Source organism: Myodes glareolus, chromosome 2 (assembly GCF_982192425.1).
Source record: "Myodes glareolus chromosome 2, mMyoGla1.1, whole genome shotgun sequence".
Taxonomy (NCBI): domain Eukaryota; kingdom Metazoa; phylum Chordata; class Mammalia; order Rodentia; family Cricetidae; genus Myodes; species Myodes glareolus.
Window position 1 is genome coordinate 74,345,088 of NC_142027.1, and position 25,732 is coordinate 74,370,819.

A 25,732-nucleotide genomic window follows, 5' to 3' on the forward strand; every position below is an offset into this window, starting at 1 on the left:
GGTAAGAAGAAGGAGGAATATGCTGGAGGGTATGGAGTTGAGATTTCCCCTGTGTTTATACAAATCAGCTCTTTTCCTAAGTGTTCTAGTTCCCCTCGTCCCCAAATTCTATTGCTCTTGCAGATAACTCATTCCGCGCAACTACAGAAGAGCACAGAATAAAACCAACATTGTGTTCTCTTAAGTTCCCCATGAGAAAGAGAGGACACATGATCCTGGATGTTATCCTAATTTCAATTATTTAATAAGCGCCACACACTCACCTGAGGCATGACTCTGCAGGATCCCATAAAAGGACAGACTCATCAAGCACCATAGTAGTCCCATCCTGTCAACATAAATAGAAAGGTAAGGGAGGGTAGTTCTTCCCCGGAGAGTCTTAATAATCACTGGCAATTCATGCTAACTAGAGGTCCAGAACAATCCCAAGGGTTTCACAATATTAACAAGTTTTATTGTCAGAACCAACAACAAAATTGGTGAATTTTGTTTCACATTGTCATTTGCCTTTGAATCCCCGAATTACATGTTGATAAACTCAAACAAGTTTTAATAACATAACTGGAATCCCTTGACTAGAAAGTGATCCAGGCACCATTTCATTCCAGCTGTGAGGCTCTCAAACTCTCTGCTAATCCATGAACTATAACTGGTACACTTTAAAAAAAAAAGTTCATCTGGATTCTTTGACCTGGACTCACACTTCTGGCAGATGAATGTGACCCTCTTACCCTTCTTTAAGTTCCCTTGTCTAGCCTCAGCAGGAAATATGTTATGATCAGGTACTTTTCCATCTTAATGACAAATTAAAAATCTAGAGGGCCTGGATTCAGACAGAGCCTGCAGTCAGTCACACAGAATTTGTATCTCTGGGAAATATTGAAAGCTCCTGCCCGGGCTTATGCACAGAAAAGACAAACGACAGGGCAGTAATCTCTATGATCTTTAGCTTCCTAATGATAACCAACAGGAACTGTCTACTAGCAAGATCCTGCTCCCATATATGGTTGTGAGGTCTTTAATGCAGAGGATTTAACAGTGCTGTAAAGTACATCTTTCTTTAGTCCTCTGGACCTGCCTGACCAATGGGGAAATGTCTGCGGGGTTATAAATACAGAAATATGGAATGACTCAGACATTCCAGGCTCATGACTTCTGCCTTCTGGTTGATGAAAGCACTCATGCAAACATGCTTGGAGACATCTGGGAACTTGTCAACATCACACTTCTAGAAAACAATGGAGATCAGATTTTTTAAAATTTTATTTTTAAACTCTCATCAAGTGCAGGGAACCACATACCTAAAACGGCCAAAAATGAATACTTGACAGTATGACATAAACCATCAAAATGGGCCACGTTTAAGAGTACTACATGGAAATAAAGGGTATGAATTGAAATCACCCAAACACCATAGGCTGTGTTGTAGATCCTAACACAAAATGCAAATTACTACCCCCAACACTGATCATAGCAACAGACAATCAGTTTCTTCTTTACCTTACCTATATAAAACTCACAGGTGAGTTTCCCACAAGAGGTATCGCATGAAAACATTTCATCTCAAATATCAATTGCTATTTTTCTTTCTGAACAACTGCTTTCCAATCCTCACAACATTATCTTAAAATTTAGCTGTGTCCATCCATCACTCATTCATTCAATAAAGTACTTTGAAGGCTGGAGAGTGAGCATGGTGGTATAGCACTTCCATAACATATTCAATACCCAGGGCTTGAGCCACAATACCATCTTCCTCCTAAAAGTATTACTGAAATTTTAATAATTTTTATTTATTAATTGTTTAATAAGTTACAACAATCCAATTGCAGTATATTTTGGCTTGCATAAAACAGGGCCTTTTATGAGACTGCTTTTCTGCTGTAAATAAATCCATGAAAACCACCTCGATGTCTTTAACTATGTATAAAAGACACACATGCAGACAGACCAGAAAATATGATTTATCAGACAGAGGGTATAGTAGTAAGAATCTTATGGGAACTTAAAATATGCACCAAAAGAATAAACTGCAGTACAAAGTCAATAAATGGTAAAAGAAAGCAACCAATCAATACAATTGAATATGAGCAAAAAAATAAAAAATAAATAAAATTAAAAAAGAGAGATTTCTCCAGCCAAAGACTGGGAAGACTGAACTCTATGAAGACTCTTTCATAATGAGCAAAAACAGGGTGGTTATTGGGAACTGAGGCAGAAGGAAAATATGGGGGGAATGGGGCTCTTGGAGAATAACAGTTACAGATAAAGAAACTACCAGACACAAATATACAATAATCTAATAATAATTCCTTTAGACTCAAGAACAGGGTACTGGAAAAAGAACTATAGATAATTGTTGGAAATCTGAAAGGGCCAGGAATAGAAAATGCCAACACGGTGAAGGGCAGGCTAAAGCCATGTGATTTAACTTCCACAGCAAACAAGAGAACTGATGTCTTCTGAGTGGAGGAGTGCTACAATGACAGAGGACTGATCAGCTTATGCCTTAGGGAAGTCACTCTGCCACACACGAAGGGGAAGAAGAATTCGGCCACTAAATTCTGTCTTGGAGTCATATTGGATCCTGAGTTCATCACACAGTAATTGCTCTCCTGCTGGGTTTTTTTTTTGTCTTTGACACACTTGCTCAGCATGCCACCTATGTCCTCACCCAAGTCATTAATAAAAGTAATTAATAATTCTGCATCAATCCTTGTCAGCGTGAGCAGTAAGATTTTGCACTGCTGATTCCGAGCACAGCGGTTTCAGCCCCACTGCTCAGCTCTATTAAAGTATTCTGACCTTCCTTATTGCTTTTGGCTATTACACACACACACACACACACACACACACACACATACACACACACACACAAACTCTCTCTCTCTCTCTCTCTCTCACACACACACACACACACACACACACACACACCCCTCTTTGGATTTTACCTTTTCCCTGTTTGTAAGTTGCTGGATGTCTAGAGCAACACGTAGAAGACATGCTAATTAGTGTGATTGAGGACCTTAATTGATATTCCCAAGAGTGACTGGATTATGCAGGATGGAGCAGAGTCAGGTCACCAACAGAGAGCTAATCCAAAGATAACCTTTGTTCAAACACAAATCCAGGGTCAACCTTGCCCTGTGATGAATAAAACATCAAGCCTACAAAACAGAAATTGGCTTGTGCAGCATGTTTTGACAGACTAAAGGTACCAAGGTTAGTGGAAGATGGCTGGCTGGCCTGACCCCCTTTAAAAGGTGATGATCCATTTAATACTGGCTTGCATTCAGCCTTGGAATTTTGTTATTGAAACAAGAGGAATACGCTTTTAGTTCTGGGTTCTTAGAGTAGAAAACGGCACTGAATCGGAGATGGAGAAATTGGCAGAAGACAGGGGAACTGTCTACTAACTCAAGGATTCAGTGTCTGAATTATAGTTAGTTTTACCTAACAGTGGTGGTGTCTATCAGATCCTGCTCTTGCTTCAGATAATAGAGACCTACCTATATTCCTAGACAACCTTTCCTGTTACCCACTTTACTTACTACCAGTACTACTCTGATGATCGGTGTCATTATTTCTTAATATACAAACTTGGATGTTTATATTATTTAGCAAGCAGTTTCAAATACATGTTTAATTCTACATAGGCATAAAAATGTTATCAAGGATTTACTTTCTGCTCACTACTTGTATACCTATCTCTGTATGAGTAACTTCCTTGGCCACATTCTCTTGGATTCTCCTAGCCCTGGATCTCCTAGGCTTTGAGAAGACCATCGTGGATTCTCTCCCTGGACCAGCATCCTCAGTTTGCTGCCCCAAGGCTGCTTGTCATGCATTTGCTCAGATTTCCATCTGCACAATGCCATTTCCCTAAGCCATGGAGTAATTATTTTCTGATTTGACTCTATGTATAATTGTATGCTCACAGAATGATCACCCCTGAATTCTCACTAAGATTTCAGTCAGTCTGGCCTCTGTCAGTTTTCCTTCCCAAAAATCTTACCGTGTTTCCTATAAGGTCTTCCTGTAAGTTGGATAAGCCTCCAATGGGCATGACTCTCATTCTGTGGTTAAATGATCTAACCACAGAAAAATTGGCCACTACCACCAAAGCACAAATCTTAGATGTCCAAACCCATGCAAGGTGAATACTGCTACCAACACACTTCCCTCAGTCCTATGCTATGTGCATAAGTCCATCCATGTTCTCCCTTTCCACTCTCTAAATTACAGGGAAACCTGAATAGGTTCATGTTTCCATGAACACATCTGAGGCATGACAAGCAAACCTCTACCTCATTTTATACAAAAAAAAAATAGGAGAATAATGTTTATTAAGGAAGGAAGATCGGTTTTCATTCACCTTATATGGCCTCACAGATACTTTTGACCTGTAAGAGGATCTCCGTGAGATAATTTCAGGAACCATTATTTACAAATAAGCAAACTTCCCGACAAACTAACATGAAAGGCACTCATTAAAGGTAATATGAAAGAAGTGTGCTCTGCCCTGTTCTTCTTAGCAACAAAGCCTTAGCACACAAACACAAAAAAGGGCAGTGCTCTGAGGACTCGAAAGCACAAACAACTGAGTAATCTATTTAAGTACACAGAGGACATTCACCCAGGTAGGTCATAGCATGTGTGACCAATCAAACCATGAGATCTTTAAATGAAATGAGAAGACAGTCCTTAACCATAGTGTCTGATGAGACATAAAAACAGAGAATTAAAGGGGAAAAAATCTTCAAAGGTGAGTAATAAAGTTCTAAATAATTCATGGGTCAAAAGAAAATCTCCAAGGGAGAACAGAATTGAGTTTGAAATATCATATACCAACTCTGTGCTTAGAAAACAATATATTGTAAGAAATGCACTGCGCTAGAAAGAATGCTATAAAGTGTGCAGTTTGAAAGTCTATCTTAAGATCCCAGCAGCAAAAAGACAAGCAAACTAAGAAACAAAACACAAAGCAAACATACAAAGAAAAAAATATAACAAACAGAGATCAAAATATTTTAAATTGGGTAAAAACAGAGGGGGAAAAGTAAAACGGGCTTTCAGAAAAGAGGGGTGAAAGTGATGTACCTCTAGCCTGGTAAAGCAAGAAGAGACAGAACATACATAAAGCAGGCACGAACGATATGTCCATTGAGCAGAGAAAAATTAAACATATAAGACAGCTCAGTAAACTTGGGCATATAAATTAGATAACATAGAAGCAATGAACCGACATCTTGAAAGACACAAACTTACATTATTTAGCTAAAATAAAATATATCCTGATTAGTCCTTTGAATACTGAGGGTATGAAAATGTGTTCATCTCTAGAGCTTCTAGAGGAGTACAGCTTTGATAACACCTAGATGCTAATCTTACAAGAGCAAACAACAAAAAAAAAACAAGTGCATTGCTCTGCCTCTGTCCTTCTGGCTCACAAAAATTATGTAACGTCTTGGTGTCTTGTAGTTATTTCTTTGTTTATCTGTTTGAGTCCAGAGATTTCCCCTCTGTTTTACTCATGCTTTAAGAACCTATTTTGATCACATTCAATACCAAGTCTGCCCCCAACACCTCCCAGATGATCCACCCTCTGCTTCATGGTTTTTTTTTCTTTTTTAAATAACGTTTGCTATTTTAGTAAATCATATACTCTAATTTCTACCTCCTATACGCTCCTCAGTGTGAGACAATCCACTAGAGGCTGCATCATGGCTAATCTTCTACGATCTAGGATTGAGGATAACTATCTCGTCCCAGAACCCATCAACTGTCCATAACTTCTCAGTTATGGCCAGGGGCTCATGAATTACTTCCCTCTTCTTGCTGGAATGTTGGTTTGCTTGTTCCTATGCAGAGATCCATAGCTGCTGTAAGTTCTTGAGTATAGCTGTCCTGTCATACTCGTAAGATACTGTTTGTTTCAACTGGCCTTCTCAACCTAGGCTCTTATACTCTTTCATTGAGAAGACACTGATTTTTCCCAAGCTTACTAACAGGTTTAGTTAATTCCAACCAGAATGTCAAAAAGAGCTTTAGATACAGAAAGATGATTTACATGGAAGATTGGCACGGAAGAAAGGAGCAGGACCCCGTGATAAGAAACAATTTTTTAAAAAACAATAATAATGAAGTTAAAGGCATAACACAGTCAACAACCTATTCTTGAAATATTAAGGCTTTGAGTTTACCTAACACAATATGCAGTAGGAAAATAAACATGACAAAGATTGTTTAAGATCATTGCCCATTAGGGGAACATAAATTAAAACCATCAGTACCACTTGTCAGAATAGCTAACATTAAAACAAAACTCGAAATACCTGTGGCTAAAAAAGGTAGAAAGTAGCCGAAGCGTCCTGCTGAGGGAGTCCGGACTGTAACACAGTGTGGCAGATTCTTGTGAAGTTAACCATCAATCCTGCTATATGACTCCTCACAATTTCACTCTCAGGCCTTTCCTCCATTATAAATAAAATCTTTGCACACACACACACACACACATACACACACACACACACACACACACAAACACACACACAATCTGTATATGAAAATCTGTAGTGCACCATTAATTGCTTAAACCTGCAAACAACTCAAATGTCACTCGATATATGAACTGACCGGCGAGCTTTGGATCATGCAAAGAAAAGAATACTATTCGGCATTCCGAAGCAATGAGCATTAGTTAGTGTATGTTAAGTAACTTGGGGGCACTTCAAAGGAATTCTGCTGGATGAAAGAAGCCATTCTGAATGGGCTACACACTGCATGATTCCATTGACATGAGATTCTCAAAAAGATAGAACTGGTATGACCAGGACCAGTCATTGAGGGTTGAGGTGGTAAAACAGTATATTATAAAGGAGCTGTTCAGTAGCATGAATCACTTGAACATCCTGATCATGGGCGATGGCTCTGGGGTCGAGGACACAAGCTAAAATCCATTGTCTTAGTTTCATTCCCATCACTGTGATAAAATCCCCTGACGGTGAGCAATGTATGGGAAAAAGAGTCTATTTGGGTTCACAGGATGAGCTTACAGTCTATCATGCAGGGAAGTCAAGGCATTAGGAACTCAAGCAGCTACCCATAGTACACCACATCTGCAGTCCAGAAAATGTTAAAGGCGGGCTCAGCTTGCCTTCTCCACCTAACACAGTCCAGAATACTCTGCTGAGAAAATGGCCCCAACCCACACTTAAGACGAGTTTTCCCACACTGCTTGACTTGATAAGTAGAAGCTCATGGGCCACTGGGACGCCTCAGAAGTGAAAGGCAGTTGCCACTTGATGAGAGGGACATGACCACGTGAGTCCAGCCTCCAGCACCCACACAAGTGTGGAAAGGGAGACCGGACTCCGCAATGTTGCCCTCTGACATCACACTCACACACTGTGGCGCATAAGCCCACACATTCATCGCGCACACATGCAATCATAACAAACACATCTTTAAAACATATAACCCCTTACAGACATTTTCAGAGGTTAACCTTAATCATGGCAATCCTGCATAGGCATAGAGACCTGCCTCCAAGCCTGAAGTCAGTAATTGATGGTAACTATCACATTCATAGAACTGTGCTTCAAAAAAAGTCAATTGTATTATATTCTTACTGAAATACACTTTAAGTTACATGATTCTTTTCTAAAAACTGATCAAAGATTTGTGAGGTTCTTTAGACTTAGTGAAAGTCATTTTAACTGAAATATATTAGTTTCTATTTTCAATATTCACTTTCAAAATAACAGTCTGATCATTAAGTACTGAATGTTCCAGAAAAGTCCAGCAGTAGATGTAAAGAGAGAGATCAATGAACTGTCCTCAACTTGAAACTCACCGAGCCAGTGCTACTAACCTTTCCCGGTGAAACATCAGGGTCGAAGGTCAGACCAGAAAACATTAGCACACTCTTTCCCCAGAGCTTCAAAACCCTGGGAACTTTGAGAGGACAGATATAATACACCACCTGCCATCTTCTGAAGCTTGGAATAGAATGTGAGCAGAAGGCCTTCATGTCAGGCTTTAACATTTTGAATAACAACGTGTTCTGAGAGGTGAGGGAGGACACATCGCCACGAGGGCTCATCTCTGTCACACAGAGAGCAAAAGTAGGTTTGCTCTGAGTGAAGGTGAGAGAGGAACTTAACACAATGCTAGATCTGGGCTTGTTGGTTTGAGTATGTAACCCTGGACACCCTGAGAGAAGAGGGGAGGAGCAAACAACTGGCGAAAGGTGTCCACTTCAGAAGAACGGGGACCTGATCATTGTCCAGAATTTCAGACTAGTGGGCAAGAAGTCCACGGACACTCCCAAGCAAGGTTGAGAGGGCTTTATGTGACTTGTTTGCAGTGTGCAGACACTCCAAAGACTAAAACTTCATTGTAGGGACACTGAGGCTGGCAGCTGGTAAACATCGACGTTTTGCACCCTTATTTGTTGAGGGACATCTTTGAGTGCTCCTGAGGGAACGTAGCATCGTCCAAGTGGGAAAGTAGTTGTCAGCAACGAGAGGCAAGCATTAGCCTCTCCTGTGAGAAGACAGGTGCTACACCTGGAACCGGGGCATCATCTACATAGCATTAGCCTGTCCAGTGAGATGACACGGGGCAACACCTGGAATCGGGGAGCCATCTACATAGGTCTATAACAAAAACGTCCTTGAATATTTTCTGCCAGAACTCAAGTTATTAGGGCCTCACTCACAGTCAACTGCTGGGTACAAGAGAACAATGCTTGATGTCTTATTCATGGATGTACTGGGCTCGAGTTTAGTTTAGTGATTCTAAAATACTTCAAAGGCAATGGTCAAGGTTCAGGTTGAATATTCACACATGCAGAAAGCCAAGACTGCACTGGTATTCTCTAAAATGAAATTTGAACTTGGAAAAAAATGATTTTACTAAATCAGGGCGGGGGAGCACCTTTCTATTTACAGGTATTATTTAAATGCCAAACACTATAAACATCTTTTATTATTAAGGAAGTCTGCTTTACTTATCTTTGAAAGGAGGCTATGCCCTGGCATTCCTTCTAATGCACTCAGCAAATGTTTAAGAAGAACAAGGAAGAATAGATGTTATCCTGTTCTTATGAAAGGTAAAATTCTCTGACAAACAGAAGCTCCCAGGCTGGAAACCTCCTACATCAAACGTTTCTAATCATATGCACGTAGAGGGGAGAAACCAGCTCACTTGGGTGCCATGATGCCACCTGAAGTTCAAGTAGGGAATGAGGTGGAATTATTGCCACCACCGACACAGAGCAGCCATGTCACCTTAGGATTAGCAGCCAATCACTTCTGGGTTAGGAAATTAATTTCTTTTCCCAGCACAGAGAGCTTCTCAGCCATCTGAGGGTTTCTGCTACTTAGATTTCACGTCAAGACATGACTACCAATAACCTCTCTAATTCACAGGAATAGGGTACAGAACACGGTCCTGCCTGTAAAACTCTCCAGAGAGAGGTACCTCTAGAAACCATTCCAAAAAGGCTGAAGTGGAGAAACTGTAGCTACATTTTCATAGACCCGTGCTTAAAAGACCCCCACAGTCTACCTTCCCAGTCTACAATATCACATTCTCTTCAAGTCCAAAAGTTATTTATTGAGCTCCTGCTTCAAATCATTACAGAGATAAACCCAGTGATGGTTAACGTTGTTTATCAACTTGACGAGGCCTAGCTTCAACCAGGAGACAAATCTCTTGCCATGTTTGTAACAGGGTTTTAAGATTGGATTTCTCTGAGAAGACCTACCCTAAATGTGAGCAGTGTTGTTGCACTGGTCCATGAGCCACGGCCCCTGAATAGAACTTAATATAAAGGAGAAAGCGTGGGGCACACCAACATTCATTCTCCTCCGCTTTCCTTACTACAGACTGCCTCAGGCTCCCTCACCTAGACAGACCATGTCACAAGTGTGTGAGACAAAATAAACCTTCCCTTTCTTAAGTTGCAGTCATCAGACATTTTTTTCACAGCAGTGAGAAATAAGAAGGGTACTGTTGCCATAATGAGGAACCGCACAGCTTGGGAACCAAGATCACATACAGAAAAAGGAAAGAAAGGGAAAATATATAAACAAAAGAACAAGAATGTAATGTTCAACTTCATTACAAATGCCACCAAAATCATGTTGAGATCTATGAGGCAATTTTTAGTGAATACTTTGGAAGACTGTCAAGCAAAACTTAGGGTTCATGACTCCTAATGACATTTTAGTGTCTTGAGACAATCTGTGAAGTAAATATCATAGTTAGCTTTGTTTAATAAAATATTATCCAAGTTTATTTGACCATGAACTCCTTCATATGCAAAATAAATATCTGGGTCTCAGTGGAAACACAGACACAGACAATAAAGCATCTAACTGTGGAAGGAAAGAAGACAGCAAGCCATCATTGAGAGATCAATGCTGGCTCCTGAAGACACAGCCGCCTTCCCACTTGACGCTGAAATGAAATGAATCTAACTGTCCTCAGCCTCGTGCGTGCCTCTCCGCTCCTTTTCAACCTTTCCCTGTTCTTTTTCTGGAAATAAACTGTCCTCTTTCTAAAAGCTCAGAGTAGGTGTTCAGACTTTTCAGAGTGCTTCACGATAGTTCTGCCCTGGTCTATTGTGTTCAGGCTTTCCTCTTTCAAAGTGGGACTCCAAATTTGTGCCCACAGGATACAATCTAAAACTGTTACACAATTAAATGTGTGTGTGTGTGTGTGTGTGTGTGTGTGTGTGTGTGTGTGAGAGAGAGAGAGAGAGAGAGAGAGAGAGAGAGAGAGAGAGAGAGAGAGAGAGAACCTCCTAAATCAGGACAATCAACTTCTTAATTTCTTATTGGTCACTTTTTAACTGGGCAACATTGGATATGCTAGACAAGTACTATAGACCCTGGTATTTTTATCAATAATACAGGATAGAAATCTTTACTTTGAAAAGTACTATAGGACCATGTTAATCTTCATGAAATAGCCCCATAAATGGTGAGACATCAATATTCCGTTTTGTACACCTACCTACAGGTTCATTGTGAGTTGTCAACCTCCTGGAGAATCCTATGAGTCTTGTCAAGATCTTCTGCCTGTGAAATAAACTTGCCCACAGTCGCCATACTTGAATGAATCTTGGACGCCAATGTGCATCATGCTTTCACAGAGTACGTCCCTATGTTTCCATGGCAACCATACTTGAATGGATCTTGGGAGTCAACGTGCATCATCCTTTCACACAGTACTTTCTCATAGTGTTTCCCTATCAAAACAATGACTAGCTTGCTAGAGACAATTGATCAAACTACACCCTCTTGTCCATTGCCTGAGGGCCCTAGATGGGCCTCCCTTACTCTGTCAAATCAAGTAACACCAAGAGATATCCCATCCTCAATTACAAGAGAAAAAGTAGAACAATCCTGGATCCCAGCTCTGACTGTTCTTATTCACTCTGTGAACTTAGCCATGAATTTTTATTGTCTATGTGTCTCAGCTTCTACCACTAGCTTTATTAGGAAGAGTTAAAGTCAAGAGTTAAGCCAGAACCTTCAGGGAGGACTTAGCATAACCCAGGCTGACATGGTGCCAACTGGGAAGCACAGTGCCTTCTATGCTCGTTTTGTCAGGGCACAGGAGAAAACAGTCTGCTCAGCATCCTTTCCCATCCATATCCCCAGTCCTGTCCCTGAAATGCAAAAGTAATATTCCTTGTCTTGATGCAAACTTGCAGAAGGCAATTTGAAAGAGGGTGAGAATAGCAAGGTTTAAAGACGATACCCAGTCTCCGTGTCTAAAGCGTTAAAGAGAATCTGCTTCGGGACTAACACTGAGGATGTCTGTGTCCCCAGTGAGAAAATTCTATGGCTTCTTTCACTAGGTTTTGGACACCAGGACCATCCTGACAGATGGCAATGTACACCCACCAGTCCCCGAGTCTGGGCTGTGACCTCAGTCCACCAAATCACACTGAGAGGAGGGGCGGGGGAGGGGCTTCCTCGTCGCATTTCATTTCTCCAGCACTGGATATCTGGTGAGCTTATTGCATACACAGAAAGTAATGCCATGCAGTCTACCTTGTATAATAGTGAAAATAAGCTGGAATTTTACAGTGCTGTCATGTCATGATCTCCTAACCACTGAACACTCGCGACACTAATTTCAACAGTTAGGCCGTACCTTCACCATACAGCTACTTAACACTTCACTGGCCTCCCTCGCAGAGAGGTATCCAAGTAGTGGTTAATGTGAGGTTTTAAACAACTTAGAGAATCAAACTGCACAGAAAGACAAAACATGTACAAGATGAGAATCTTGTGGCTACACCATAATATTGCAGGGCAGGGGGAGCTTTTATTCCACTGCAAACTGATTACTAGCATGAGTGAATGCCTACAATATGGAGTTCCTATGCCAAGTGCTAAAGGCAGCCGAAATGTTATCAGTTCTCAGGCACCCAGGAGCTAACATCCTAGCAGAGAGAATCTCCACCTTAAATATGACTGATTATAATTGATTAAAATTGACTTTAATTAGTTATAATCAACCACAAAATTGGGAGATTAAAGTCCCTACTTTATGTGTTTATTGATGGAATTATAACAGCTAACATGTATATTAGATATAAATATATAGAGTGTCTTAAAGAGTATTTGCTATCAGTCCTTAAGTGACATTTAATTGTGTTTTCTTATGCTATTATGAGCATATACCCAGTGCAAAGAGCACACTGGTATACTGTAAGGAAGGCATCGGCTGCAGTGTAATAGGCAAGGGAGACTGGGGCCTGTTTGTTGGATGATAGAAAGGTGCTTCAACCCCGAGATGAAGTAGTAGAGACTTCCTCAGAGATAGAATTCAGGTGTACTCTGAAAGCAGGTAGCACACTGAAAATACAACCGTGCATAAACAAAGGCATTCCAGACAAAACTGTCACCCAAAACATGCCATACTTTTTTTTTTGTAACCAATGATCCTAGAAGGCAAAGGAAAAGGTACTGAAATGCTAATTTCAATGCATCTATTCTTGCAGGCTTGTAGATGGGGAGTGGGAATTTCGTTCTGTATATCCCAAGGACAGGCACGCCTTGGGGCTGCCACTCATATCAAGGCTCGGGTACTACATTCTGCCCCAGATAGCAATACAAGTGCTGATAGGAGCTGACAGGACATTTCTCAAGCCATGGGACCATAGAAGTCACTTGTATCAGAATAAAACTAGTCATTTACAAGAGGAATTTATATCCATTAACAAAAAAAAGTGGTTTTAGAACACTTTGTCTGACGCCGCTTTCTTCATAAAGAAACACATTTAAACCCCTTCAGACTTTCACGAGACTGCCATTTAATACTGAGCCTATTCTACAAAACCACTGGTTTCCCCAAAGTTCCACTAAGGATAAATGGGGAAGCCTGTGCTCGAACCCAAATCCCTTGACACCAAAGCTTGGGATCTTCCATTCTGCAGGGACGCTCCCTATTTGCTCTTGTCATTACTGGAAAAGTTGGTGTCGAAGACAGGAAGTCACAAAGACACCATTTTCAACTGGAATGTGAATGTCTGCCTTCTGCTTAGCAAACAATCTGTGCATTCATCATGTCCCAAGGAAAATCCCACATTGCTCCGTGCCATTGATTTGCCACTGTCTCCAACAGAAGGACCTGCGTGCCTGCCATGGCCCTGGGAATTTTAAACAAGAAGTCAATGAGAGACGCTGGTGAGAGGTCTGTAATTGTCTAGGGGCAGAGGAAACCTTGCTGGAATAACAATCATATCAATATGCTGGCTACGTGAGTGATCCCGCAGTGAATTACAACAGGGTACTTACACTCCAAAGCCTAGGGTGGCAGATCTGCATAATTAATCTCACTCTGCAATAACCCTACAGGTTCAGCAGCACTGGCATTCCACGGTCAAAAGGAATGTCTTATTATTTCTCTCCGCTTTGGTGTTGCTTTGCATGCACGAAAATAATATCACATGTAGGAAAAGAATATCAGGTGCAGCAACTCCATTAACACAGACAGGATGTTAAAGGTTCATTCAGCTACATTCATCAAAAATACCCTCATGTAAATCGAAGCAGAAAGACAGGACCAATTCAACATATATATTCCTAATGAATACAGCTACTAAACTCTGGATGCTTCAAGCGTTTATTTGAAGTAAACTCAAACTCTGGATATGTTACTCTTAAATTATGATAGAACCGCTATTGGTCACATACTGTTCCATCTGGGCTTCTACCGAATGAAGTCATGGATCAGTGCGATGCCTGCATTTTAGGTATACACTATACATCATAGGTGAAGTCTTAAGTTAAGAAGCCCTCTTTTTCTGCAGGTCTTCTTGGGACCTTTTAAAATGTTAATGTATATTATGAAACAAAATTGCTTAGGAATGAATCACAGTATTCCTCAATCGTAGCCGACTGCAATGATTTCCTTTCTATAATATCTCCAAACATTAGGGTCCTTGGTAGAGGTTAGAAATGCTAACTGGCCTTCCTTTAGAAAAACTGAGGCTTTTGACTGCTTGAAACAATCCCCGAATAGACCAAGTTTAGAAAGTACCTATAAATTCTCCCATGAGGCACAAAACTAGCTTATTGTATTTGGAGGCGGGGTGTTAAAGTAAGGGTCATGAATTCCTAATTGGTGAAAAAAGCAAAGAGAACTTCAAGTCAATTTTATCTTTTGCTAAATCATTCCCACCAGCAGCTCAGGAAAGTGGAGAGCATGAGACACAAGCCATGCTGGTAGGGGTAGGTATGATGCTTTGCCAGTATAGCTGGGGGGAAGGGACCAGGCTCCCATTCCAGCATGCGGATGCTATGAAACCACTGTCAAGTCCAAACACGAGACAACAGAATCAGAAAAACAGACAGCAGCGAGGATTATCCTATGACACCAATGCGTGGTGGGAAACCCAGGTGGCCCTACTAATTGCCATGTCATTTTGAAAAAGAGAAAGAAACTGGGGTTACTCGTCGGGCTGGTCCTAAACCTGATAGTTTTCATGTTCAAATATTCTCCCATCCAGGAATGCATGAAAAACCAACCAAAATCTTGTCCTCTAAATCCCGAGGAAGAGATATTTATCACAACGCAAGAGAGAAGCTTGTAGAAGGCTTATGTAAGGCATCAGGGGTGACTGATGACAAAGTCCAAAGCCGTTTTTTTCCCCCACACAGAACATCGTAATGCTATTTCCCAGATGTCCTTCGCATGACATTCCAGATCCTCCAAGCCTTGGCAAGAGCTCTTTCCAATTCTTTTCTGAAACTCTCTTCAGCCCCAGTTTCCACTGCAGGTACATGTAGAGAGAGCAGCGCATAGCACCCTGGACCTTCGTTCCCTTGTAATGGTCTCTTCTGTCGAGGACGCTCTTCACTCCCCTCTGCACGTTTACAAATGCCATCAGTCGTCCGAGAACTAGTATCGGAACTATACCTTCCGTGAGGGGCCCTGTTTCTACCTATAGAACGTGATTTCTTCTTGTACTTTCTACTATACTTCCCGAGAGCTCCAGACATGAAACACTTCTATCACACCACAGCTAGCTATGCACATTTGCGCTGCTCTGATTCTTGGAGACAGGTTTAGTCCTGGGTCATGGTTGTCTCCTGAGGTCTCACATGAAGCCCGGTACATACAGAATATTTGAGCTGTTGATTGAACGACTGGTCATCTGGAGACAGCGGTTCTAGAGCTTATTCCTCAGTACAGGGAAACACTGTAATTCTTTCGTTTGCTTTCTACATAGTCAGCATGCATACTCTCATCTCACCAGTTTCCCTGGCTCCCATTCAGGTATTCCTCCCTAAAATTGATCAAACTGCAGTCGATAAAATACGGTTGGGTTGTTAGCTGTCTTCAACAGAATGCACGTTAGTTATATGTCAAAATGGACCCCTTGGCACTTAGCATGTGCATGATGACATTGTGCAAGAGTCACTCAGAGATCTCTTATCTGAGAGGACATACTGGGAACTCCTGGGACTAAGGCCTGAATGTTGCTTAATTTGGATTCCCGGTGTCTGATTCATTCATTATCTTGGGGTCAGGGTGAAATCCCCCGAGCATGATGACACTGTGCAGAGAGCAGATGCTTCCCTCCTTCCTGTGTGTTTCCATGGATGACTCTGCCTAACTGTTCTTCAACCTGCCCAAAGGTTTACGAAAGAAGCTAAGTTTTTAGAAAGGAGGAGGAGACTCTACCAGAAACCCCATGAATTCCTTCAGGCTGTCCTCCAAATTCTGTAGAGGTCAAGAACGAATGGACAGCAAAGAGTGGGGAGATTATGGGCCCACTCAGGGGTACGCCAGGGCAGAACACCAGGTCATAGAACATCAGGAACACTATGGCTACTGTATGCCTCACTGCCTCGCTGAGCAGAAATAACTCCTGCTTTGGCAGAGTGCAGGGACTCTTTTCACGTCGCATGCTACTTGATATTCACACAGCTCATTCAGAAGAGAATATTATAATTTTCCTGTTTTACAGATGATGAAATTAGGTGCAAAAAGGTGAAGTGTCTAATTCAGGCTATCACAGCAATCAAACGGCAGAGCTTGGCTTTAAGTAAGGCTCCCTGAGGCCAGCAGATTGTCTGCCCTGGATCTTCACCTTGCTCTCATCAGTGCCCACTCTAGGCAAGAAACCTAGCACATGAAGGAAGTCCCTGATATTGGTTTCCTATATTTCACAAAATATACCAAAAGATCAATTTAAAAAGGCAAAGATTCACTGAAGTGAAGGTCATAGCGACTGCCAAGACTATGTTAGCAAAATGACGAAATTATAAGGAAACATAAACTCCAGCAGGAAAGCTTTTCCATCCCTTTACAGTAATGGAGGAGCAGAGATGAGACGCCTCTGAGTGGGTGCACAAGCTTACACTACTGGTAATTAGGGTGGCAGCACCCACATAAGTGGAGGCAAGACAGGCAAATGCTTCGGAGTTCTTTTTCCCAGCTTCCCAAGAAAACACCTTTGCCTTTCAAATCCAGAGAAACACAACCCTCTACTTATTGCCCACAGGCAGGATATGGAAATCTGGAGGGCAGTTTTTACCAGAAAATTCAAAATGTTAGTAACAATAGTTGCCAGTGGCCGCGAATGGCGGAGAATGGGAAATTGGTGTTATTGGGGCACAGTTTCGATTGGCAGAGGCGACCCACCTCTGGAGATGGATTGTGCTAGATGGAGTAGACAGAGCTTTGGAATAGCATCAATGTCCCTATTTCTACAGAACAGCAGACTTAAAATGGTGATTAGTATATTCATATCATTTATCAAGAATAGTAATAATTAAAAATGCTTATGAATAAAAAAAATACTGATTTCATCATGGAGGTGTGAACCAAAAATGTGGGTCAGGGAGATAAAAGGCAGTCAATGAAGTTCTTGCCACTCATCCAAAGTTCAATTTCTTTTCCTGTGTTGAAACACCAAGACCAAAGCCACCTGGGGAGGACAGGGTTTATTTCCGCTTACAGATGAGAGGCCATCCTGAAGGGAAGTCAAATCAGGAACCTAGAGGTTCCTGAAGCGGAGGCTGCGGAGAACCACTGACTACTAGTTTTCTCTCCGTGGCTTGCTCAGCCTACTCTCTGAAATACCTAAGGACCCCCTGGCCAGGGATGACACAGTCATTTCTCAAGAAAATGACCCCCAGACTTTCCTGCAGGCCAACCTGATAGGGGTGATCTCTCAGCGGAGAGTTCCTCTTTCCAGCCAATGCCAGCTAGACAAAAAAAAACCAACCAGTACACCACCCATCCCTGAAGACCTGAATTCAGTCTACTAGTAACCAGATGAAATCAACACAAAGCCAGGTTGGCATGTGCTGTAATTCCAGCACTGGGAGGCAGCAAAAAGTGGTCTCTGGAACTTACTCGAAGTCTGCCTTGTCCTACAGGACTATCCTGTTAGCCAACTAGCTACCATTATCAGGAGTTCAGTTGAGTCTGCTTACAAAGGATCATCAAAGCTGGACTGGCTGACTCAACTTTCCCCTGCAGAAGGAAGGGATAGGGAGGGTCCCAGGACCTTCACTGGAGTAGCCAGTCACTCCTCTCAACCAGCACCATGCACTTTGGCACTAGCTGCGTGGGACTGCTGGGCTGGACACAATAGGCAGGAAACGACCAGGAAGAGGGCTCTATTTACAAGACCACGGAGAAGTCATCAGACAATCCAGTGTATCTACTTTAAGGTCCCCACCCTAACAAACTCAGTGGTTCCCAAAAGAGAACTTTGGTTGAATTGAATGTCACTTTGTCACTGGGACCTTAGAAGGAGAAGTAGATGTCTCTTTTGTCTCTCTTAGGGAAGGAATTCTAATACTACCCTCGTCAAGTCAGCAAGACCCTGGACCCAGTAAAAGACCTTCTCTGAAGAAAATACTTGATGTTGATCTCTGACCTTCACATGCGTGGGCACACATATGAATTCACACCCACACATGTATGTACACATACATCCGCCACACATCCACGTATATGTCCATACCCTTCCAAAAACAGTTGAAGATCAATTTCAAGCAAATTTTTGGCCAGTCTGAAACTAAGCGGGCAAAATCAAGATGCCTGTTGTGAACTATAATGAACAAACAAACAGAAAAATAACTTGCTCACTATAAGGGATGGGATACATATGTTAAGCAGAGTCAGCTGTTTCCTGGTGAATGTCAGGAAAGCCCTTTCCCCTTTGCACCCTATGCCCCAAACTTTCTCATGGGATATTCACTTTATAACTCCTATAATTTTCCAATACTTTCTTCTCTTTGAAATGAATAAAAATCTCTCCCGAACAAAGAGATTTTGTCCACTTTGCAATCTTAGCATGCTGGTTTTCTTTTTTCTTTAAAGTCCAGGGCCCATTTCTCACACAGACACCCCGAATTTCATTTTCAATGGAATAACAAGAGTCTAATGGGTTGGTATCCACTATAATTTCCAAAATTACCCCCTGCCACAAAAGTATGAAAATCTTGGTTTCCTTTGGATGAAGGAATGTAGTTAACAGAGATCATTGTCATGACTGCCAAATCTATAGGTGACACATGGTGTTTGATATAACTTCTTACTCAATGTCTATTGTTTATTTGTTTAAACATGAATAAGACAGACTTGATGAACATATAAAGGAGGTGATGTGTGTGTGTGTTTGTGTGTGAGAGTCGGAGGGAGAATAAGAGGAAAGAAAGAAGGGGTGCAGAAATTAGCTTAAAGTGTCAATGTAGAATCATTGGGAAGGAAGTCTCAAAGAGGGACTGTCTATATTAGGCAACCTTGTGGGCATGACTATGCAGAATAATCTTGATTTGTGGGAAACCCTGCCCACTGTGGGTGGCACCATTCCCTGGGTAGCATATGCTGAACTGTAAAGGAATGAAGGAAGCAGGTGAGCTAAACACAGGTTTGTGTGCCTTAATTAACTACTTTCTGCTTGTAATTATGAATGCAAGGTGACTATAAGCTTCAGCTTCCTGTCCTCCTGGCTGCCCCATGATGATGGACTACTACCTAGAATAGTGAGCCCAATATAGCCTTTCTCCCCTAAGTTGCTCCTGTCAGGGACTTTTATCACAGCACCAGGAAATGAAGCTACGACGAGTGGAGAGAGGTAATGAGAGAAAGTGATGGAACATATGTGGTATGAATGCAGGAGAGGGAACAAAGGGGGTGAGGAGACAAATTAGGCAAATGTGTCTCACACCACAGAGAAACAGATATACAAAAATGCCCAGAGGAAAAGCATTACCTAGTATAGCTGCTATCAAAATGAATTTTAAAACTGTAAAAATGTTGTTGTTTTATTTATTTTTTTAATGAGTGAGATTTTATTCTGGCTCTGCAACCATTTAGTGAATTACTTACAACTTGTTTCACATTCTACAGAAATGCTTCTTCTCTAGGAAAAGTGACTCTTTTTATTTTTCACTTTTCTGAAGAAAATTCCTTGACTGGGAATGGTTTTTGTGTCTAATTTTATTGACTTAAAACCTTCTAAACACATAACCTTTATTTTTATTAACATTAAGCAAAGTGTGTGGGAGGGAAAAAAAACCTTACAATACACATGAGAAAGATTGTTTGCTGTCAGTATATCAAGGCAGGGAACTCAGAAGTGGAAGAAAAAATACAAAATTTAAAATAATGAATGTTGGTACCTATAAAAAATAAATACATTAGCTAGTCATGTATCCAGGATGGGGACAAAAGACTGACTCATATAGGTTCATGACTTCCCACCAGAGAATTTTGCATCTTCAAACTTTCAATTTCAGGCCTGCATCATGCAAGTATTCACCCGCTGAAGACAAGAACAGAAAACAAGAACAGGCAAGATGAGGCTGTGAGAATCAAGAATAGCCTGGAGAGAGACAGAGGGATGAAAAGTGAGAGAGACTTAAGGAAAGAACATAAGAAGGCTACAGTTAGAGAGAGGATGGATACAGACTAGAACTTACCTGTGCACACACTTTCTGCTCTAACAGACTTCCTGGCCTCTCACCCTTTCTGCATCAGCAGCACTTTGAGAACAAATAGGTCAATTTCTTTACTCGTTTGTTGGTATTTGTTAACTTCTTCCTTCTTATCGTTTGATTGTATATTGATATCTTTGAATGACCATGCCAAGCTCACCTAGAATGCCAATGTGTTATCCATTGCACCTGTGACTGACATGTGCAAAAAGCACAGCTGACTTGACGACCTTCCATGCTGATAGACAAATTGACATTCTGAGATTGTGAAATGGAATGTTGTAGACCAAGAGCCAGAATTATCCTGGGATGTCGCCGTCACTTCCTACGAGCCTCCTAAGTGGCATAACATCTTCGTGACTATCAGGTCAAAACATTCAGAATGTCTAATCGCTTGGGCCACTTGCTTCCACCAACCCCAAAGCTAAGATTGCCCTTAGATAAGATCTGAGAACTATAAAAGGGATTTGCCCAATTTAGCTGGAACCCGCCTACCTGACTTTACCACTAAAAGCACTTGATAAGTGTATTAATCTATGACTTTATTTTTATTTTTTGACTATGACAATTCACACACCCACTTCCATAGCAAAGGTTGTTATTCAGGATAATCTAAATCTGCACCTCCACACCATGGCCACTTACAGTTGGCTCAGAATAAACTACCTAATCCTCTGTCTTTGAGTGAGACCTGTACTTGCACCTAGCCAGCTTATTAGTACACATCTTGGCTCTTCCCTCATTTCATATAAACTTTAAAGGTTGGAAGACAAAAATAGTTGTGTGGGTTTTTTAATAATTCATTTTTACCCATTGAAATGCCACATACAGAGCACAACTCAAAAAAGTATTCTCTAAAAGAAAATACTGGATACTTCTGGGATGAATCTATGTACTGCCACACCCTGTGTGAGGCATAGAGTGAAAGATCCAGAAAACAAATCGGCCCTAAAGAGAAGAAGACTGAACAAAGATCAGAAGCCACAGAGGAAGTGACAGGACAGGCAAAAAGTGTGGAGAAACAGAAGGGCAAGTGTGAAAGAAGCAAGCGACACAGAGCTTCAGTCATCCCTGGCAGAGGGGTGGAAACCCACAGTCCCACCCACAGGGTGTGACTACGGTTCTCTCAAACCTGTAACCCAACTCAGGTTTAGGTGGGGTGAGGCAGTGACATCTCAGGCATGACAGGTGAGCCTCAGCGAGGTCTGTTTTGTCACTTTGCATGCCTCAGATGGCTGTGTCCAGTTGTCATCTAGAAAGACCTTGGACTTAAGACTGGAATTCTCTAAGGGCCTGATAAATAGACTAAGCCACAAGTCAGAGTCCCTGGGGACCACTTGTCATGACAGGAAAGTGGGAGACATCCACGTGAAAAAGCTGTGGGGAGAGGAAATATCAGACATCAAAGAGATGAAAAGATCAGGCAATAGAAAACTAGACTGAGGCAGAGAAGGGTAAAAGCGGGTACCAGGCCTGCCCTTTGTGGCTAGAACCAAGGCTTTCCTATGAGCACAAACATGGAGTCTGATAGCTCATATCCTGAAGTCAGCCATTGCCCAGCCTATAGAGCTGTCTATCTCCCAATAGGTTCACTGCTACAGAGTCTGAGAACTCTGGATGTGGTCACACCATTCCTGACTGCTAGATCCCCATCCCTCCGCCACCAAGGGCTCCAATTGTGAACAAGTTTGAAAGCAAGAAGACCCGTCCACTTGCACAGATCTGTGCTGTGTTTGCTCTCCCCACAACCAATGCACCTATGAAAGGGTCTTGGCTTGAAGATTAGCCACCACAGACTTACAGACTGGGGGATCTAGACAACAATAGTGAGAACAACCCTGTCTGATACCCAGCCTGCAAAGTTAAGTGTGGTCAGCAGGGTGCCTGGCTACACAGAGGAAGACTGCACCTGAAAGGGAGCTCTGGCGAATATCCGAACACTTCAGTGGTCGGCATTCAGTAGCAACGTAGTCAGCATGCTTTGAATACTATTTCACCTTATTTTTGATTGAAGTTTTTGTTTTTATTCTTCTTCTCCTAATCTAATTCTACGCACCCCTTTCCTTGCAGTGTAGACATAGATTCTCTGAACTTGAGTGGAATACGTATAAACACTGCAATGCACATATGTAGACTTACACTCTCGTGACCCGATACCACTAAGAAAACAGCAATGCCAGGGAGGATGTAAAAGAGGAGCACGGTAGGGCAAAACATCCGATGATGATCTACGCCAGGAAATAGAGGAGGATCTGCTGAGATTATGAAGCTTCCCCTATTCCATCCTGTTGTCTGCTTCGTTTCTGATAAAGGTAGCCAATAAGAGAATATCCTATCCCTGACATGAAATACACCAGCTCTTATTCTTGACTCTAGGATCAGGTGTCTGATTTCTGAAACAGAACCATGATTATGCCAGCATACTGACAGCTCTCCTGGGACAAATCTCGATACGGACCAGTCCTCTCCTGTAAGCACAGATTCATTGGCAGTGAATTCATCTAGTTGTAGCTTCGCTCAAAGGACAGAGGAAGAAGCAGACTTGATAGTGTGGTGAGTCTTTGGCACCCTCTCAATGACAGCCTGGGCGCCCTTCCATGAGCACACACTTGCAGCCCCTTCTAGCCATGGAGCACTTCATCTTGCCTTGCAGAGGAAAGCTGTCGATACAGTCTCTGGTCACATGTCACAGCTTCAGATTCGACTGACCCAAAGCAACCGAAAGAAAGGGAATTTGGAGACATGCTCTCAGATGTTGCTGCCCACTGATGAGTCGTGTGAGGATAGCTGAAGATCGAGGCAGGGTGGAGCCTGGTACTCATTGAATCTAGGGCAAGACAGGCTTCTGCGTCTCCAGTCAACCCACAGACGTGGGTTGCTGTGGTTGCTGCTCCATAAAGCCATACATTCAGAAAGAGCAGTGTGACAATGTGCAGACAGGGAATGCTATTAGAACTGACTCCTTCCGACCTTAGAAATGGTTTTAAATGGAAGAACCGTGTCTAGGCAGGGAGACAAGCAGATGTAACAGAGCCATGTGTGTCTGTGTGGGTAGGTGGGGATCAGAAAGAGCACCCAATGAAGAGGAGAAGAGGGCAGAAAGGATAGGAGAGAGAGAGAGAGAGAGAGAGAGAGAGAGAGAACAATTTAATTAAAACTTACAAAGCCGAAACTATTAGAGGAAAGCAAGGGCAAGAGGCATATAATCTGCGAAGGAATAGATGAAGAACTAAAGACGGAAAGACTAGATTGGTATTTCCGGGAGAAAGGATGCAGAGCCTACGGATGTGGATTTGCCGCCGGGCGTGGGAAGGGGGATGGGAGGAAATCCTGGTCGGCAGAAAGACTGCCACATTCCAGCAGTTAAAATGAATTATGCAAAATTACAGATCTTCCACATAGATCTAGACAACTGCTTTTCTGTTAATCCCAATCCAGTCTCAAATGAATACTGTTTCATCAAATGAGTTATTTAGGGCCAAGCAAGGAAGGATATATTGGCCAAGCTCCTTGCAATGTCCTCCCCGAGTGCCCTAAAATCAAGCAGCAGTTCTGTGGCAGCACACATCATTTATATTTATTTCCAGATCCTGATCATTTGTGGAAATGTTTCATGGTGCAACATCACGAAAAAGAAACCAAATGAGGCTATAAGAATGCACGGTGCTTTGCCCAGCTGCCTACATGTAGAGGCATGGTGCTGGGTCAATACTGAGTGTCAGAGGACAGAGGTGAGACACAGATACCCAGGGCATCCAAGAAAATGCAAACGCCTAGGGGACAAGCACACTGCATGCCAGCCAACAACACTATTAGTGGCAAAAGAGAAAATGTATCTCAAGTAAAGACATCTAATAAATTCTCTGTCAGTGCTTCTTTATGTGTCTGTCCATATCAGCCCCGTCTTTTAAATATAACCTCGGTTCTGGGATAGGAGATAAAGTTCACTTAGAAGTAAGTTCCCATTAACTCCTTCAGCAAGTATGTCTGCAGACAGCACAACATACAATCACCCATAGCATAAATGCTTAGAAATACAGCAAAGTGGCCATTGCGTAATGGAGAATCGAGATGGATATACAGGGAGGCACTGGAACATATTTCCAATTTGGATGTACGTTTTCAAACTTTCACAGTAACCGTGGAAGGGGCTTATGCCCATTCTCTAATGTATTCAGATTGATGTGAATCCTGCCTCTTAGTGTTCACCAGTTCTCCCTCCCACAGTAAGCACATGTAATTAACAGAATCAAAGTTTTCCATTTCCACAGTTTTACGTTCCCTTTGTGTAGAAAATGAATTGTACACGGATCTAAATTTTCTTCTTTGACTGAACGATACATCAAGCATGTTTTTCTAGATCAGTCCATGTTACTGCACTTCATCCCTTTTAATGACTAAATGGGATCGTATTGTCCAGCTATACCATAGTGTATTTCAATTATTTTCCCATTAGCAGCATTTTGATTACTTTAAAAAGAAATCCTTTTTCATACATACCATACCAAGGCTTATGTTCACTCCCCTTTAAAACAAAAATACTAGCACCATCACACCATCCTACGCTGTCCCAATGATATGAATTTGTTGGCCAAAGGTAGTAAGGTCTGACTCAAGAGGAAAGGGAGACTAAGTCTTATTATCTCTAACAAGCAATAGAAGTGGCCATTAAAAGGCGAAGCAACCTTTAGCCAATGACTATAATATAACAAAATACAAATTTAAAAAAAATCAGTTTTATAAGGTGCAGTTCCTTGGCTCCTCATTCTAACTTAGCTATCTGAATCCATTTGCTAAGCAGAGACGGAGCAAACCTAATGAAAAGACCTTTACAAGTAGATGTGTTGCCACACAAAAGCAAGAAGGGAGCTTGGCAGATGGTTCAGTCAGCAAGACCACTGTTGCACTGAGTTTGGCGGGCCAGCATCCATGTAAAAGTTAGGCTGGGCGTGACCTCCTGTGTCTGGAACCCCAGTGCCAGAGAGTAGAAGTTAGAGACAAGAGGATCGCTGAGGCTTGCTGGATATCAGCCTAGTAAAAAACAGGGTGAGTTCCAATTCCATCAAGAAGCCCTGTCTCAAGGAATATGCTCTTCTGGACTCTTCAGGTGTGTGCACCTGTACACACACATGCACACATATATACACTACACATATGTGAAAATAATAATATTAACAGAAAACTGTTAAAAGGAAAAACAAAGAAAGCCAAAAATATATGTTTATGGCCATTTACTCTTAGAG

At 41.9% G+C, this 25,732-nt stretch overlaps 1 protein-coding gene across 6 annotated transcripts in view; it reads right to left on the minus strand.

The window, feature by feature from the left end:
* The window catches only part of Il1rap (interleukin 1 receptor accessory protein), a 139,159-nt gene that overhangs the window by 95,247 nt on the left and 18,180 nt on the right, over window positions 1-25,732 (minus strand). For all 6 annotated transcript variants that reach the window (XR_015736680.1, XR_015736681.1, XM_087901787.1 and 3 more), the window contains one exon: window positions 264-328. Coding sequence is in view for 4 of the 6 variants with exons in the window: in XM_087901787.1 (XP_087757913.1) it covers window positions 264-328 (65 nt within the window). In the remaining 2 variants the exon portion in view is untranslated. The remainder of the gene's footprint in view (window positions 1-263; window positions 329-25,732) is intronic.